Source organism: Arvicola amphibius, chromosome 8 (assembly GCF_903992535.2).
Source record: "Arvicola amphibius chromosome 8, mArvAmp1.2, whole genome shotgun sequence".
NCBI lineage: Eukaryota > Metazoa > Chordata > Mammalia > Rodentia > Cricetidae > Arvicola > Arvicola amphibius.
In genome coordinates this window covers 105,084,245-105,098,693 of record NC_052054.1, presented here as the reverse complement: position 1 = coordinate 105,098,693, position 14,449 = coordinate 105,084,245, and the positions used below count along the sequence as shown (strand labels likewise).

The 14,449-nt window shown below is 42.1% G+C and overlaps 1 protein-coding gene across 6 annotated transcripts in view; it reads left to right on the top strand.

Moving 5' to 3' along the window:
- Dis3l2 (DIS3 like 3'-5' exoribonuclease 2) overlaps positions 1–14,449 on the top strand; it is a 363,987-nt gene that overhangs the window by 265,966 nt on the left and 83,572 nt on the right. For all 6 annotated transcript variants that reach the window (XM_038339065.2, XM_038339064.1, XM_038339061.2 and 3 more), the window contains 2 exons: positions 3,036–3,148; positions 12,907–13,014. In XM_038339065.2, the coding sequence (XP_038194993.1) occupies positions 3,036–3,148; positions 12,907–13,014 (221 nt within the window). The remainder of the gene's footprint in view (positions 1–3,035; positions 3,149–12,906; positions 13,015–14,449) is intronic.

Here is a 14,449-nt window from a genome sequence, read left to right as displayed (position 1 = left end):
TTATTTTCTATGTTAATTTGACTATGTGAATGAAGGTGGTTCCTGGTAACTACAGGCTTATGTTGTCCCTCTTTTTGAGTTCAGAAAAGAGACCCTCTTGGACAAAGTCCATGTTGGCCCTGAAAATAGGCTCAGAAACCTTTTGTTTGGGTCATATGCCTATGCCAAGAATAGTCACTGTCAGCAAGGATGGGATGTAGTGGAATTACATCAGGTGCATGATCAGTTTAAGCACCTTCAACCCTATGCTTGTATCTTGAGTGTATCTTTCTCTAAGCTAAATGCTTGTTTTATACATATTCTCTTTAGATGTTGTCCATTTTGTGTATTTCCATAAATGCATATGTAAGTACATCCATGTATGTATTACATGTGTGTATATATCCACATGTATATATATTTATACTCATATGGCATACCATATTTGAAAGTTTATTAACAAGGCATTCAAGAGTAAATATTAACTTTATAAAATACTTCTCCTGTGGCCCTAAGGGACAGTTCCACCAGCCTGGGTATTACCTCTTTGGTGCACTTTGTAGTGTTGAGCTATTGGAAGAAAGGAAGGACAGGAGAAAGAAACAAACAAAATATTGATTCTATTCAATAAATATTGAGTTCCCACTATGCACTGGCACTCTTGTAGGCACTGAGCATGAACAGTCAAGAAAGGCCCTGTTTGCAGTGTTTACCCAGTAATCTCCAGAAAGGTAGTGAAAATATACTATGATACCTGGCAAGGATGGTCTGGGGACAGACCACAATAAGTATCTGAAGAAGGACACTTAAAAGAAATCCCATACTAGTTCAGAATTGAATATAATAGAGGGTTATTTATTTAGGGGAAGACTCACAGATCACAATACTCTGCTCAAACAGGGAATGGTAACCAGTGTCGCAGCCAGAAGAGAGAGAGCATGGACTCATACATTACATCAGCATATATAGTATGTAAGGTTCTGCCCAAGTGGGTGGGTAACTTAAAGACTACTGGCTACAGGAATTCCTACAGCACCTACCCCTTTTGTTTAAATAAGAGAGTTCTAAGAACAAATAAAATAAGAACAAATGTGTTAAACAAGAAACGTGATAAATGTTTTAATAATTATCTTATCTAATGAGTTTAAGTCTTGTATAAGAATTAACTTGGCCAAGTCATGAGGGGAAAGTAACTACAACTATCTAGTCTTCAACCCCATCAAAGATCTGGAAAGGGAAATAATATTACTTGAGTAAGCAGGAAGTGTAATCAAGCAACTTCCAAAGTGTGCAACAAATGACAGAGACAACTGGCTACCTGGACAATCACCCAAAGTTTCATTTTCAATGTTGGAGCAACCAACTTTGGCTAAGGCCTAGAGTAACTGTCAGACCATTTTCAGAGGCAAAAAAATTTTCAAAACTGTCTTACCCTGTCTTGGCAAGATTTAACAGTCTTTTTTCTTGTATTCTGCTTGTCCTGTCCAGACATCGTGCATTTTTGTCAGTGGTCAATGCATAGACAGTTTCTTGCCCAAAGGCCAGTTTTGCAAAGCTGAAGAATACAAGCTCCAAGTGGAGTGTCTTGGTGTTCAACATTCTCTTGGGAAGAGATTGGTGCTGCCAGGAGCAATCGTGTCTCACATCAACAGAACCCTAAGTTATTTAAATGCCATATTTTACAGCTCTTTAAAGTGGTTGAAGATTACCTATCTATGCAGAATACAATCTCTCTGTATTTAAAGAACCTGATTAGTCTTACTATAAGTATGACAAACATGGATGACTATTGACCTATATAACTCTTAATTCTTATATACCTTATAATACCTATATAACTTAAAGACTAAAACTTCTTTTTAAAATATTAGTCTTTAAATAACTGCACAACAAATGAGGACAATGATCTTAAAATGTAAACAATCTATAAGTATCTTGATCAGAGGTAGAAATGTATTTTGCAATATGATAAATATATCCTAAAACTGTATCAATATACAAAATGTCTTAAGCAGAGGTAGGAGCATGCATGCATACAATATGACAAAATAACTTTGCCTAGGTATACAAATATTATAGATGAAAATAGGAACATATTCAATATAATTTAAGTTTGTATCAATATGTAAGAATCCATATCAATGTAAATAATAGCTCCCAAGTATTCACTTCATTACTCACTATTAATATTAGTGTGCGTAAGCTCACACTAATCTATTATCCTATCCAAGTATCAATGGATACACAGTAGGTGTTTAAGCAGGCAAATAAAGAGAGGACAGAAGAACTTCTTCTTGCTTGGAGATTCTCTTTAAGTAGACCAATTTTAGGTAAAGAGGTTGCTGATTGCAGATCCTGCTGAGATAGCCCAAGCATAGCAAAAAGAACCAGCCAGACAAGTTTCTGAATGGGATAAGGTAAGATGGATGCATTCAGATTAGAAAGGTTGTTATGGCAACTGCATCCACACTATGTGAAAGATCCTGCAAGCCTACCAATGTAGGTTGAGGTGAGACCATGCATGGCCATAAACAGTGAGCTCAGCAGTGACATCACCAAGTGCATGTTTAAAAGCATAACAGCAGAAGTGTGGAGGGCTAGGAAAGTGGATACGGGGGCCAGATAGGCAGGTCAGACATAGGACTGACAGGGCTTTGGTCAATGGCCACGCTTCCAGAAACAGTGCCTTGCAGGTTTAGGGAGCCAACTCATTTCTTGTAACCTTAAAGGACTAACTTATTCCCCACTAGACCTGTCTTTTATAAATATAGTGATGGGTTTACCCAAAGATAAGATGCCTTTAGAGATAGAAATAGTTTGTGGAGATGGCTCTCTCATTTGTAAAAGCTACTTCATCTGTCTGGTATAGGATGAGGAAAATGACAGCAGTACTAGTCACAGGAACTACAAGTAGCTGCCAAGAAAGACTAAAGCAGTGAGTGGCCAGTGCTTCAGGGCCTGAGTCTGTAAGAGTAACAGGTACCCTTGGAAAGGATCCCAGGGGGGATTCTGCTAACCTTCCAACCAGGCTAATGCTCCTTCTTATCCACTTACAGGCACCTTTGAAGTGGGTGTCCACATTGCCGACGTGAGTCACTTCGTTCCTGAGGGATCCTCTCTGGATAAGGTGGCCGCTGAGCGAGCCACAAGTGTCTACTTGGTTCAGAAGGTACGAATCAGCTTTGAGTGTCCTAGATCTTACAACGTGCTCCCACTCAGTATTCTTCCTTTACTTTTAATTTGTGAAGAACATGTCTTTTCTGAAGCTTTTCCCAGATCTAGTAAGGTCTAAAATACAGATTTGCCACTGGGACTTTGCTTGCCCTCTGTTGCCGCACATGTCTTTAAAAGAAGCCAACGCTTTCACCTCAGACCTCCTCTTCCCAGTAGCCTTGTCACACCCTTCCAGCAGCCGCCAGTTTTCAAACCACTGCTCCAAAGAAAGGCCCAAGAAACAGCTGGGTTTGTAGTTTAGATAACAACACATCCAATATTTTGTGTTGTGTCCACTCTCACACAATAGATACAGAGTGGAATGACAGTTCACTATGTACAGTAGGCCTTAGAGAAACTTTTTCAACCCTTGTTCTAAATACAGGTACCAAACCTGTCCTGGTCTGCACTATACAGGTAGCCCACAGAATCCCCAAGATGGACCTGCTGTTAGATGTTCCTCACCTTAGCTATAAAAGGAAGAAGTCATATCCCTTCTTAGGGCCAGGAGATGACTCAATAAGTAAAATATTTGCTATGCAAGGGTAAGGACCTGAGTTTGAATCCTCAGCACTCACATAAAAGCAGGATATGAAGACAGATCCCCAGTACTCACTGCTCAGCAGGTCTAGCCAATCAGTGATTTTCGGGTTCAGTGAAAGGTTCTATCTCAAAAAACAAGATGGAGAGTGATGATGGAAGAGTATGCCCAGTGTTGGCCTCTGGTCTTTGCACACTTGTGCACACACACACAGACACACACACACACACACACACACACAGAGAGAGAGAGAGAGAGAGAGAGGGGAAGGGGGGAGAGAGAGAGAAGCAGAGGGAGAAGCAGAGGGAGAAAGGAAAGAAATACATCCATTCTATCCTATGTAGGCTGGTACATTCCTACAAGTGACTATGAGAATCCATCCCTTTAACAAGTATTTTCCAAGCATCAGGTATCTATAGGCATTGTGGTAGGCCCTGAAGATAGCTGTAAATAATAAAACATGCATAACTTGTCTCTATCTTCCACTGTAGGTCATAGATTCTTCTAGCCTTTTTGTTCTCTGACAGTGTGCTCCTATGCTCATTTTGACTCATCTTATTTGGGACTGTGTCTTGAAATTTACTTCCTGTCTGGCTCCAATGAACTCAATAGCTTGAACCTTTCCTCCCCAATCCCATGCTCTAGAACATGACTTTTGGTATTTGATCATTGACTGTATCAAGGTAAAATATCTGCCCCCACTCCTGCCAATCCATTCCAAGACATTCTGGGAACTGGATATTGTTTGCGTAGCCCAAGCAGTGTCCAGAGACTAGCCAGGTGCCATATTTACTCTGAGAATTTCCAAACACTATCACCCAGGGAAGGGGTATAGCTTCCTAGTCTCTCTCTCTACTACAAACTGCCTGTGTGCCTCAACTGTTGGCAGAAGGAACACCAAGCTATGAATTATGCCTCACAAACAGTGTGACCTCATAGTGCAGCTGCTGCCTCTTCGGATCCCTGTTTATTTTAGGTAGAAGCTGCAAAGGACTAAAAAAGAGGTCTTCCAGGGTCTAGGTTTTCATGTAGCTTTGGGCCGAAGCATTTTAATACTATTTATTAAACAACCTTCCCTTTCTCTTAGTTCTTGTTGGCTTCTCTTGCTCCCTCTACAATTTAGCAAACAAGACCTTGAAAACATATGTATTCCTGGCTCCCTGAACTTCTACTTCCTGATGCACCCCAGAAAGGTTTTGTGCTTTGGTGCTATGTTCTCTAGATGCTTTTAAGGCAGGCCACAAAGGCCTACACAGTGACTCACAAGAGAGACCCTGTGTCAAGCAAGTTGGAAGGTGAGGACCACCTTAAGGTTATCCCCGACCTCCACACATTGAGCATGCCATGTGCCTGTCTGCACTCATACAGAGTGTGCACACCTGTGTGTACATTCACTTCTGAGGGAGTGTCCTTTATTCAATTTTGTCTCATTTTTGGTATCTATACTATACATCTTGAAGGGAAAAAAATTCATTAAACTCCAAAGCCCCTTTCTTAACTTAAACCTCTGAGAATGCAGTTTTGATACTTGTACACTGGCTCCACTTAAGCTCAAGCTGAAGGTGTTGCATGTGTACTTCCTGCCTGACAGTGATATTGGCCAAACCCAGCTTTCCCTGGTCTAGACTTGCAAGAAGATGAGCTTCCAGATCCCTTGTAGCTACAAAACTTCTAGTGTGATGGAAAGCTCAGTCTTTGAAGTAATCTGTTAAAAGCTGTGTCAAGTAGTAAGTGTGGAAAACTCTCCATTTACAATAGTCTACCGCTGCCTTTTGCTCTGATGAGTTGAGAACTTAGATGCCATTAGGGCCTCTTCCTCCAAGCAGGTGGTTTTCTCTTATCTTGCAACTGAATTCTCCTTTTATAACCAGAAATTATGTTTCAAAATTAGAAACAAAAGAATAAGTGAGTGTTTCACTTCCTGTTCCCTTTACTTTGGTTCTGTGACTGTCACAGTTTGAGACTTTCTTTGGGAGTACTTACTGGGCTCTGCTGCTAAACTCTGAAGGTGGAGAGCTGGTGGAAGAAGGGCTGTGAGCCTCCACTGCCCAGCCCTGCCTCCAACTTGGCAGGAGCTCGAGGCACCGACCCGCAACCTTGGACAGCAGGAGCTGTGCATTCTGATGCTTTTGAACCGCTGCTCTGACCTTTCTTCCTTCTCGGTTTTGTTTCTTAAAGGACTGTGTCCAGGAACTTTTCTGCTGTTTTCACTTTACTTTGCCTATAAAGGTCTTCTTAAAAGCTGGATGAGCTGCCTTTCCCTGTGCATATTCTCTGCTCTCCCATTTGGCCAAATCTTTTTTTCCCAACTCTGTCACTCCAGGGAAGGGGGCTGGGCATTCCGTTTGATTTCCCATCTATAGGAAATGTGGCTCTGACTTCTTTTCATTAGGATGCTGACTTATAGGTGACTGATGGTCAGAGTTACAATCTAAGCTTGGTTTGGGGAATGATCCCAGAGAGTAGAACAATATACAGTGGAGCCAATCCTGGGTCCAGATCCTAGCTCACTAGCTTTAAATGAAATTCTTTTTGTTGAGATTTGACTCACAGTATAACGATTCGGTGACTCTTGCTAACAAGGTAACATAGTAAAGACAAAGATAAATTTAAATAGTATTTGTTTAAATTTTAAAAATGCACCCTTTGTTTTTGACAAAGATGTTTCTGTTAGGATGGGGACAACTATATATCTGTACTCGAACCTATTCTTTTCAGAGGCCGTGACATCTGCTCAGCTAATGTGTTCTCTGGAAAAGAAATACAATTTAATTTTAAGTTTTAAGGTAATTAGAAAGAAATAAATATGTGAATTAAGTTTTAAAAGTAAAAGGAAACCTAAACAGTTGAAACCTAAACCTAAATTTTCTGTCCGCTGGCCCAGCCATGCATGTTATTTTAGGTGTGAAGCCGCTCGAGTGAGAGCTCACCATAAATCTCTAGGATGTTTTATTGGTAGTGCTTTATAATAGAGATCAAAGATTGGGATTGGAACCCTGTCTTCATGTACAATCCAAGAGTTTTAAGATGTTTCTTTCTGACACCGGCAGATTGTTAGTACTGCTGTTTTGTTAATGTCAAACTGGGTAGCAAAGAGTTGATCAAATTCTGGATCATGGAAGTGTTGATTTGAAAAAGGAAACCCTTTAAGCAGAGATGTTGGCTCTCAAACATATTGTGTATTTCCTTTAGGTTTCTTCAGTCTGTGAGCAGGGAGTTAGCTGAGCATACCTTGGTGTGAAAATCTCCAAGCCTTCAGAAAAGGAAAAAATACCAACTTGCCATGCTGCAGATCTGGGGTGCACTGAGGGTGTAAGGGGGGGCGACCTGGGGAACTAGCTGGTAGCTTAGTTTAAGAAGAGTGGAAACCCCATTACTTGTGAGTGTCTGGCCTGATGTCACTGCTCATCCTTCCTGTCCCCCTGCACCCAGATGATTGATTCTTCCCTCTGTGACCCTTTCAACTGGTCACAGGGCTGTCCTGGCTCACCCACTGCTGAACTTGGCCAGCCTGCCTGCTGTGGCTTTAGCAGATGTTTCTGTTCTCTGAGGCTCATGTAAGATTTTATAGTCTTGTTGGTACCCCCACCCAGCAGTATTGGGCAGTGGTGTACTGACCTAAATGGCCAGTTCCCTCAGCTCTCCCAAGCCCTGGTCCAGAATCTTAGAAAGTCAGGGTCCTGTCATCGCTCCATTTTCCTACACCAGCCTTTAAGCTCTGTCAGGACAGAGCTATGGGCTCATGTCTGAAATATTCCCCACCTCTCTCCCTTTTCTGCTGCCAGTTCTATCATTCTTCACCACGTAGCAGTACTGACACAGGACTGCTGTGCCAGGAGTCAGGGATGCAAAGCTGAGAGAATTACTGGTCCTGCAGTCCTGGTTCTGGTCAGCATGTTTGCAGGCTGGAGAGATGGGTCAGCAGTTAAGAGTTCCTACTGCTCTCACAGAAGACCCAGATTTGGTTCCCAACACCCACCTGACATCTCAAAACCCCCAGAGGATCTAACCTTTCTTTGCCTCTGTGGTAGCACACAGAAGCTCACACAGGCACACCCCCACACACACACAGACGCACACATATGAACAGTAAATAAATAAAAGCTTTAGAGCCAGTGTGTTTGAGGAACAGCATATAGTGTGGACTAGCTGAGGTATGAATTGCAGGGATTGCCAAGAGGGGATATTGGAGAGAGGTCTGAAGTGGCAAACTAAGAAGCATGGGTTATGCTGGGTTTCGAGAACAGTGGAGTGACCTTCCTTCTAAGGATAAACTCACTTGAGCACTCTGGATAAAGGGAAATTAAGCCTGAATCATGGCTAGCATTTCAGTGCCAGGATCCTTTCCACATCACTGTCCCTTGAAGCTTTGAGTAATTGCTCCAGAGGCAGACCCTTGTTCACATACTCTCCAAAGGGTTTATCAGGGCTATAGGATCTAGTTGAATGTCACCCCTAGTTCCAGAAATCCCTATCATACAGCAAGAAGGAGGGAGAAGAAAAGGGTAGGGAAGTGGAGAATCTATTTCTCCAGGTATTTGCTACTGCCTACATCAAGATAGATACAGAGAGCTGAATCTCCTTAGTAGCTCTTTGTATATATGACTTCCCATCAGTGACTGTTCTACTATGTTTTGTTTTTGCTCTTGTAGACTTGTAGATTTATGTATAACTCAGGATCTTCCTGCCTCTGTCTCTATCACCATATCTAACCTATGGGTCTAGTCTTTAGTGAAGGCTTCTTGGTCCAACCAAAAGTATCAGGACCTCTTTCATTCATAAGAGACCCAAATCCAGTTGCTGAATCCAGCTCATCCAGTTCATTGATTCCTGGAAAAAGGAAAGGCAATAGACCCTATTATAAATAGGATTCCTAAAACAGAGAATATAGCAATTACTGGCAGATCACCTGCCTGAATAGGATTTCAGGTTATCACTAGATGAGGTGTAGTAAGAAAGATGATGCATGGGCTGGAGCACTTGCATCATAATCATCAAGTGGTCAAGAGCACTTGCATCATAATCATCACCAAACTTGAGAGGTAACCCAGTACCCAGGCTAACAAGACAGGTATCCTTACAGAGCACTTGTAACTCAAGCTCCAAGGGATCTGACACCTTCTTCTGGTCTCTGCTCATGCACAGATGAGATGCACACAGACACAGACACACACACACACTCACACACACACACACACCACTACCATCCATGCTAAAACAAACAAATAAATAAATCTTAAAAGTAAAAAACATACACCGAAGAATGGATAAGGAAAATGTGGTACATTTACACAATGGAGTACTACACAGCAGAAAAAATAACGACATCTTGAATTTTGCAGGAAAATGGATGGAGCTAGAAAATATTATTTTGAGTGAGGTAATCCAGACACAGAAAGACAATTATCACATGTACTCACTCATAGGTGGTTTTTAAACATAAAGCAAAGAAAGCCAGCCTACAAATCACAATCCCAGAGAACTTAGACAACAATGAGGACACTAAGAGAGACCTACATAGATCTAATCTACATGGGAAGTAGAAAAAGACAAGATTTCCTGAGTAAATTGGGAGCATGGGAACCTTAGTGGGGGTTACAGGGGAGAGGGGAGAGGCAGGGAGGGGAGCAGAGAAAAATGTAGAGCTCAATAAAAATTAATAAAAAAAGTAAAGAACATGCAGAAATCTGGAGAAAATAAGGGTGTTGATGTTTGCTTCAGCAACACACATATTAAAATTGGGATACAGAGATTAATACTGCTGTTGAATAAGGCTTACATGTAAATTCGAAATGTTTCTCATATTTTAAAAAATAAAAAACTTCAGAAGTAAACTTTGTTTTTCTGTTTTCCATTATTACCTTGAAATACCTGAAGCTATGTATGAGGTTTATTAAGTTCAATTTTATGTTTTGGGTTTTTGTTTGTTTGATAGTTGATTGGTTGATTTGGTTAGTTTTTTTTTATTGTTATTTGTTTGGTTGGTTGGTTAGTTTTGAGACAAGGTATCATGTAGCCCAGGCTGACTTAAAACTCTCCAAGCTGAGAATGCCCTTGAACCCCTGATCTTGCCTCTACCTCCCAAGGCTGGGATTAAAGGTACATGCCGAATTTTGAAGCCTGGAAGTCTCAGCAGCCTAGAACCATCTCTGGTGAGGTCCCTCTTTGTACCACTTCAAGGCAGTTGTATTGTATTGGCAGGAGCTATGGAAAAGAAGATCATGTGGTAGGATGGGAAGCTGGAATGAAAGGAGGAACCGGAACCATAAACCATTTTGAGAGACTTCAAGTGAAGAGACGGAGGTGTGGCTACGGGAAGGAATAGAGTCTGGAGTTAAGGATAACTTACCCTTGTGCTCTGATCATGGAGAACCAAACCAGCTGAGCAGGGAGTTCACTAGCAAGAACTACAAGCAGTTAGACCAGGCTTAAGACAAGAGACACATCACCCCTGAAAAGTTAATGAAATTGGCTCAAAATGATGGTTGATTGAAAATACTAGAAAGGTATATATTTATTTCCTATGTAGAAGAGTTGGGTTTTTCTGTTGAGAAAGAGTAAGAAGGTAGTGGGATAAATTGGAGGTGAGCCATAATGAGTGTGAAGCCTCTGCACAGCTCAGCACATTTCCTGTCACCATCAGTGTTCAGACAGTAGAGTGCCCAGAACAAAGAAGGCAGACTCTGAGGCAGTTGGGACAGTGGGATTTGAGTAGCTGGGAACTGTGGTGGAGGTCCATGCTAAATAGGGAGTATGATGAATGCAGGCCTGGAGAGAAATATCAGGGCCGAGGGAGCATAGGAACTTGCCCTGTGCTATTGGCAGCATGAGTTTCTCAACAAAGAAATCTTTCCTGGTTATCCTTGGTGCTCTGCACATCACTCTGACCCATAGTTTCTCCCGATGCTGGGACAGACCTCATATAGCTCACATGCTGCATAGAATCAGGGTACCACTCTCCCTTCTCACCTGCCTGGGCAGGCATATGAGAAACTGGCTTTTAAGAGAGGCCCCACTTCAACAGCCCTCTTTCACAAGGAAGCCTGCTGCACTCTGGGTTGAGCAGAAATGCATGCACAGTGACCCCTGGAGGACCAGTGGATTTATGAGAGGCTGTGATATGCCAAACCACAAATGTGATCATAACCTCTTAATTTCTTCTCCTTTGAAAGACACAGGCCTAACCACCTATTTACAAAACTGGATGAACATGGACTGTTTGCTCTGAATTCCATTTGATTTCTTCCTCAAGATCTAGTAGAAAATTTATTAAAAGGACTGTCCCCTAAAAAAATAAATGCAATTATGCTACCACCGATTCTTCATGAAACTTGAGTTCCTTGGCATCTGACTAGTAGGCGGAGCAAAGCAGTTTTGATAACCTGGGCAGACACAGGGTGTGCTGGTAGTGTTTTGTTTTGTTTTGTTTTAGCAGAGGGTAGCCAAAATTCTTCCCTTTCTACTGAAAGTACAAGTTATGTAAAGATGCTGCTATAGAATTCTGCTGGCAAGAATTTCATGAAGTGGGTTTTGTGTGTGTGTGTGTGTGTGTGTGTGTGTGTGTGTGTGTGTGTGTGTGTGTGTGTGTTACAGAAAAATCTCCCAGGTTATTATTCATTTCCTAACAGAAGTCAGTCATCTGCTTACTAATAGTGCATATTGTGTTGAGGGTACTAGATAGAAGGACAGAGCCAGACCTATGTTCTTAGACTTTCCATAGCCTGGAGCACCTAACAAGCCATAAGGATGTAGTGTGGTCAGGGCCGTAGAAGTGGTGTGGAAGAGCAGGGAGGGTGGAGTAAGTAGCTTATTCTTTGGGTCTGCCCCACAGACTCTGTGAAAGAGCAGGGAAAGTTACAAAACAGTACATTCTCTGCCTGGGGGAGTCTGGATAGGCCATGAAAATGGCAAGGAGCAGAATCTGGAAGGATATGTCAAAATTTGCCTGAAGCAAAGTGTCCAGAAAGGTGTTCCAGAAAATGGGAACACCATGTGCACCAACTGGAGTGGAGAGCAGGCAAGGCAGGTGAAGGGCTTGCAATGGGAAGGCCCATGAACTAGAACCATGTGTGTTAGAGGGGAGTACCTGGGCACAAGGCTGAATAAGGAAGACTGAGCCAAGGGTCACAGGGACTTGGACACCCTGAGCTAACTTTTATTGAGCATTTCAGAGCTATTTCACTTTGAAGAAAACTTAGGTCCAGAATTGTCCTAGCTGACTGCATCATCATGGAGTGCTAGGCCTAGGGTCTGACTTTGAGGTCTCTGTGTCAAAGCCTCCTTTACTTGCTTACACTTGCTGCCACTGCACTGCTTCAGCTGTTTGATGGTCTAAGACCTCGAGACCCACCCAGCTCTTCATTTTATTCAGAAAATTTTAGCCTCATACTTGTTTATAAAAATGGATAAGGCTTAGTATGTGTAATAAGCATAAATTTATATCTAAATAAATAATAGATCAATTAATAGAAAGCATAGCTTTTTAAAAAGTAAGCTCTTCTTTTGAAATGTTTTTAGACTTACAGAAAAATTGCAAAGACAGAGAGCCTCCATTGCCTGCATCATACATTGCCATATTGTCTCAACCAGAGCTAAGAGACTACCTTTGGGACACTGCTGTTAACTGTACTTCATCCTTTGTTTGGATTTCAACTATTTTTCCATCAGCGTTTTCTGATTCAGGGTCTGGTTTAGGCCCACGATACAGTTTTTTTTGTTGTTTTGTTTTGACAAACACTAAAGCATTGATGTCTGGAGTTGTGTTATATTACATTATCAGATACTGTCTTGGGACTTAAAGTATTATATTTTCTTAAACTATATTGTTTAACTAGAGACAGACAGACATACAGACAGACAGACTGAGACCTTGAGCTCTGAACTAATCATTGCAGTAAGCATGCTGGTTAAGCATCACAGACTGAGTGACTTAAGCAACACCCCTTTAGTTTTTCACAGTTTTGGAAGCTTGAAGTCCCAGTTTCAGGTGCTAGTTGATGTGATTCCTGGTGAGACAGTGTGCTCTTTCTGCAGAGGCTTCTAGAAGTGAACCTCCATCACGTTCACCTCACTCTGGAAGCTCAAGCTGGTCACCAAAACTCTGTCTCTGTGCTGCCTGAGACAGATTTCTGCAGGTTGAACAAGGATGCTCAGAAACTCTCCTCTGTTCACAGGTAGTTCCGATGCTTCCCAGGCTTCTATGTGAAGAACTGTGCAGCCTCAACCCCATGACTGACAAGCTGACCTTCTCTGTGATCTGGAAGCTGACCCCTGAAGGCAAGGTAACAAATTGTACTTTGTCATTCATTCTCTGCTTACCACTGTCCCATTCTGTGTGTCATGGTAAGCACCCACTGTGTGCCTGCACTAGACTTAAATTTCATAATGGGTGGATGTAGAAGGTCTGGGGTAGCTGCTGTAGGGAAGACATCTTAGGGCTCTAGCCTCAGAAGAGTCAGTCCTACCTAAGAGGCAAGACTGACCCTACCTACTGCCGGTATTTTGCAGCTAATGGAGAGCACTAATTGTGGAGGTGGGAGCTTAGGGTCCAGTGAGGCTGGATGTACGTCTGGAAAGCAGGATAGGAAGCTAGGCTATAAATGAATTGAGGGAGTCTCTGTTCTACTAATGTCCTGGGGAAGATAGCAATGAAGGCTGCAATATCCTGTGAGATGGCTGGAAATATGAAGACAAATGAAGATTAGTAGAGTACCATGTCAATCCTAGCATGAGATAAGGAAAACACAGATAAGAACGCTGTCAGCAAGCACTCCCTATACACAATGAGGAAAGAAGATGGGTAAAGATTTCACTTGGGAAAACCAGTTCCCTCCTCAAAGTGAGCAACTGTAAACATCACAACAGGGTCATGTTTGAGAACCTAGGGCTTACTCAGCACAGGCTTCTGCAAAGCTGGTGGCAAATACCATGAAAGAACATGAGAAATGTATATGTTATAATAATAAATGGAAGTGAAAAAGATGCTTAATTATAAAGAGGTACCAAATAAAGATGGAAGATTAAATAACCACTGATTTTCATTCCATCCCAAAACCTCACTAAAACAACAGTAGAGAGATTTTAAAAAGAAGAGGAGGAGGAGGAGAAGGAGGAGGAGGAAGAGGAGGAGGAAGAGGAGGAGGAAGAGGAGGAGAGGAAGAAAGAAAGAGAGAGAGAGAGAGAGAGAGAGAGAGAGAGAGAGAGAGAGAGGAGAGAAGAAGAAGAAAGAAAGAAAGAAGAAAGAAGACAAACCCACAAGGACAAAGAGAATGGGAGAAGAGACAACAGCAACAAAACCTTGGAACCGGGAGAGCAGATGGATGAGTGGTAACTGACTTAGCAGTCCTGAGAAAGTCTAATCCTGAGCCAGGACAGAGGAAGCCAAGAAACAAAAATTCAGAGGTTGACAGAACCAGATAACTCTGGGAGGTGGAGGAGGGGTGGAAGAAGTGTGTCTGACATCAGTATTGGTGGAAAGTTCGTTAAAAAGATTGACCCTCCTAGTCTTAGCAGAAGACCCAGAGATTTTTTTCTATAGCTAATGCAAATGAAGGTGTGTCTGAAGCAGGCACACCACTCTTGATAGTACAGTTCTTCAGGGTTATTTGGGTAAGTCTTGGCATCCAAATGCAAGGAATCTCAACTGTAGAGTTCTAGGGCCAGGCCTATACCCTGTGAGTCAGGAGGTGGGAACATCTTTCTCGGAGAAATCTGAGT